This window comes from Phytophthora parasitica (assembly GCF_000247585.1).
Source record: "Phytophthora parasitica INRA-310 unplaced genomic scaffold supercont2.12, whole genome shotgun sequence".
NCBI lineage: Eukaryota > Oomycota > Peronosporomycetes > Peronosporales > Peronosporaceae > Phytophthora > Phytophthora nicotianae.
Genome location: NW_008648998.1, coordinates 1,307,902 through 1,311,394, shown reverse-complemented (window position 1 = coordinate 1,311,394; position 3,493 = coordinate 1,307,902). Strand labels below are relative to the sequence as shown.

The 3,493-nt window shown below is 46.9% G+C and overlaps 2 protein-coding genes across 2 annotated transcripts in view; both read right to left on the bottom strand.

Moving 5' to 3' along the window:
• The window catches only part of PPTG_22183 (hypothetical protein), a gene marked incomplete at its 5' end in the record, with an annotated part of 2,220 nt that extends 1,696 nt beyond the window's left edge, over positions 1 to 524 (bottom strand). The window contains 2 exons of the mRNA XM_008902077.1: positions 99 to 424; positions 484 to 524. Of these exons, the coding sequence (XP_008900325.1) occupies positions 99 to 424; positions 484 to 524 (367 nt within the window). The remainder of the gene's footprint in view (positions 1 to 98; positions 425 to 483) is intronic.
• An 840-nt stretch (positions 525 to 1,364) lies between these two features.
• Positions 1,365 to 1,883, bottom strand: PPTG_07696 (hypothetical protein; the record flags this gene model as incomplete). The annotated part of the gene is made up of 1 exon (XM_008901973.1): positions 1,365 to 1,883. One exon carries the CDS (start codon positions 1,881 to 1,883, stop codon positions 1,365 to 1,367), a length of 519 nt encoding a protein of 172 aa, XP_008900221.1.
• Positions 1,884 to 3,493: the final 1,610 nt, after the last annotated feature.

Sequence of the window (3,493 nt, the reverse complement as noted above, 5' to 3'; positions counted from 1 at the left end):
GGTATCCTCGCCCTCCTCTTTCGCCCTCTTAAGTGTAATATGCGTCGACTTAGCCTCCTCCAACTCGTCATACAGCGGCAAAGGGTTATTAAACACACTAGCTTCTGCATCTTCGTCGTCCTTTTTGTCCTGCTCCTCTCCAGTGTCTCCATTCTGTTGGTTCTGCTGCTTATCGTCCTGTTTGGACAGATGTGCCAGTGTTTGATACACTAGAGCATGTAAATACTCGACTTTGCGACTGTAAATGACGCTCGTGCCCTGAATTAGCAGTGCTGCCTCTGCGAAATTCATGACGCCAGGTTCTTCTCCGTTCGCGATGCTAGCGCCGTCCTCGGGATCGAACGCAATGTTGAGGTTCTCGAGTTTGTCCATGTATTCCTCGAGTTCCGAGGCCAAATCGATGTTCCAATTCTTGCTCAAGTCCCTGGAGAGAGAAGAGGATGAAGAAGGGAGACGAGAGGGCGGAGAAGAAGGAGAACGTACCGGATGGGCTGCAGCAAGTGCTGCAGACGCCCCTCGCTCATGCCCGAAGATGCGTACGACTGGAGTTGCGGATAGCGGCGGGATAATTTGAATTCTGTCCTAACTTGTGTGGAACACACAATGACTGTTGACGAGGATTGTTTAAAACAACATAATAAAAACAATACAAAGCATTTTGCTTTCATTATGCGTTAGCTGTTTTAAACTAAAATTAAAAGAGAAAAAGGATGATCGACGAAGTAGTGAGAATTACGGTTGTCTTTGCTACGCTGGTGAAAACTATATATTTAATCCGGGTATTGTTGTTAACGATGTCCCATGCTGCATTTCACTTTGGGGCATACCCACCAGCGTCACTGTTAATCCTAAGACAAGAATTAGCAGCTTCGAGCTGCTGTGTCCAGTATGAATAGTTCGATCACATGAAGACGCGAGATATCCAGCTCTAAACGACAAAAAAATCTTCAATTCTACTAAACTTACAGCGAGGGTTTGACTTTCTTTCGAACTCAGCCACGCGACGTATTAGTAGCTTCTTGTCATTTAGAAAAGTTCTCCTGTTCCGGACGAGCCGACACCTTCTTAAAGTCTTCAGTCTTGATTGGCTTGACGGCGTGTGGTAAGATTCAATAGTCGATGTGTCGAAACCATTCGGGATCGAATACTAGTAAAGCCGGTATTAAAGAATGGGCGATTTTACCATATACTGTAGTGCAAGTACTACTATTTTAGAAGTAGTACGTGTGTTTTGATGCCAAACATCTATTTTCAAATCCATGCGACTTCGATTACTAAACTAGTTAGGTGTATGAAGTACAGAAGCATCTACTGACATCTCGTTCGATAAATGTACAAAACAATCGACTGGGATTTTGCGGTGTTTAGTTCGGAGGCGTGAACATGGCCAACGGGTTGGTGGCGTTCTCTGGGCGTTGTTGGATCACGTCCCAATGTTCCTGGATGGCCGAGCCGTTCATGCGAAATATATCGACGACCACGCTCGGTTGCTGGCCAGCCGCAGGTGTGAAGTAGTAGTGGATCCAGCCCTGGCCACTCTCCTCATCAAAGCCACGAGTGATAATGTTGGCAGGGTAGGTCATCCCAAAAGCCGAGACGTCGCCGCTGAAGCCCTGAACCACAGCGGCCTTGCCAGACAAGAAGTCGGGATTATGCTGGATGTAGTCGTCAGCGAGGTGATCCTCGAGGAACGGCAGTGGCGTGCCAGACAGGAGGAAGCCATCGGCAAAACGATTGAAAATGGCCTTCTGCTGCGCAGGTGTGACCGGACGCGGTGGGTGGTACGGGGCCGGTGGAAGGACTGTGCCATCCTGGCAAAGATCGTCTGCAGTAGCTGTGGCGACGAGGATAGCGGGAAGAGCAAGGAAAATAGTCATCAGCATGATGATAGAAGTTCAGTTGTGACGGTAAGCTCAAATTTGAAACTGATCAATTTGGAACGCCCGTCCGTAGGTATTGGGGTAGTCAAAAGTTTTTGTGGATGTGTTCGTCGTAATTTACGGTATTGGTGTAATCACTTTTTCTTATGGAAAACAATTGGCAGTTCGCTGTGATTTATGGTAATAGGATAATCAAAAGCTTTTTGTGAGTGCATTCCGACACTGGACTGCCATTTGGCACAGCAAACTGACTTCTGGTACCGGTATCGTGCATGCTTACTGCCGTACTTATACTGTATGCACTGTTGTACTGTACGAATCGTCGGGGTTGAAATGGCTGAAGTCCGAGTTAACCTACCTTTCGCGAACCATTTAACTAAACTCCATGAGTACACTTGAATTTTACAAGCCCAGGTCACGATCTAACAGACGCATTTCCGCCCTTTTACTAAAGTACGATACGGTACTTGCTCTGGATTAATGCATGTACTTCTTTTAGCAAATCTTTGGAGATACTACATTGTATGATGATGCAATCAGATACCGTAAGTCAAGCGAGAGTTACACCGAACACGTCACACCTAGAGTGACTACATGTATGAGCACGACTGGGGTGCGCGCGGCGCGCACAATAGGTCTCTCAGCGTACCAACTGCAGTGTGGTGCGTACATGACTGAGCGTTGTCGTAAAAATACGAAAGCATCCACCACGATAGCTGAGACGTTACGTTTTGAAAGGCAAGAGCATTTTCCAACGCAGCTTAGATGCTGGTCATAACGAAGAAAAGAGAACACAATGCGCGAAGTTGGAGGAGTTTCGCTGATTGAATTTGTTTTTGCATCAGGACATGCGTTGTGCTTTGCATTCAGCTTGCTCTTCTATTAATAATTAGTGCCCTAATTCGTGTCCGTACTTAGCGGCAGCTTTGTGTTCTACTTGTGTTTTCAGCACGGTTTGACAGGAAATGACACTTTTTGAAAGTGCCAATCATGTATTCGATGTGCTAAATCGTGCATGAAATGCTTGACCGCAGTGCTTGGTGAAGATTTACGACTTATCTAGTGCGAAGTGCCAAAAAGTCTGCAAAGCACAATTACATGCCAGCCTTATTATTTTCTGTTGTGCTCTTAGCTTTACGCAAAGAGAACATGAGTTACTTGGCAGCTGTATGTGCGTCAAATCCTCGCTCTTATTTACGAAATCGACAAGAGGGGGAGAGCCGTGTCGTAGGCAACACAAAACCACGCCAGTAGTTTAAGACCCGCGTGAGGAGCACGAAGGCTTCAACCCAGGACCAAGCATGGCTAAATCCCGCTCGATCCTACAGGGTTAATGCGCAGGAAGGTTAGATTTGAGTTTGGGCAGGGAGATTGAATACCTTTCGACTCTTCCAGTTTTGGAGATTTACAGTCCCATGAGATCCATTTCTCATGGTATGGCAATATTCTCTGCCCACTCACTAAACACTACAAAGATCACCACTGGCGGCCAGCCGACCGCTTGGCTAGTGTACGCTTCGTGAGGCCGACTCCGGTACTGTGTACTCCGCCACAAGTCGCTCAAGAAGGAAAGCAAGAACGACCACCGCCGCTGCCACACAAGTCGAAGCACA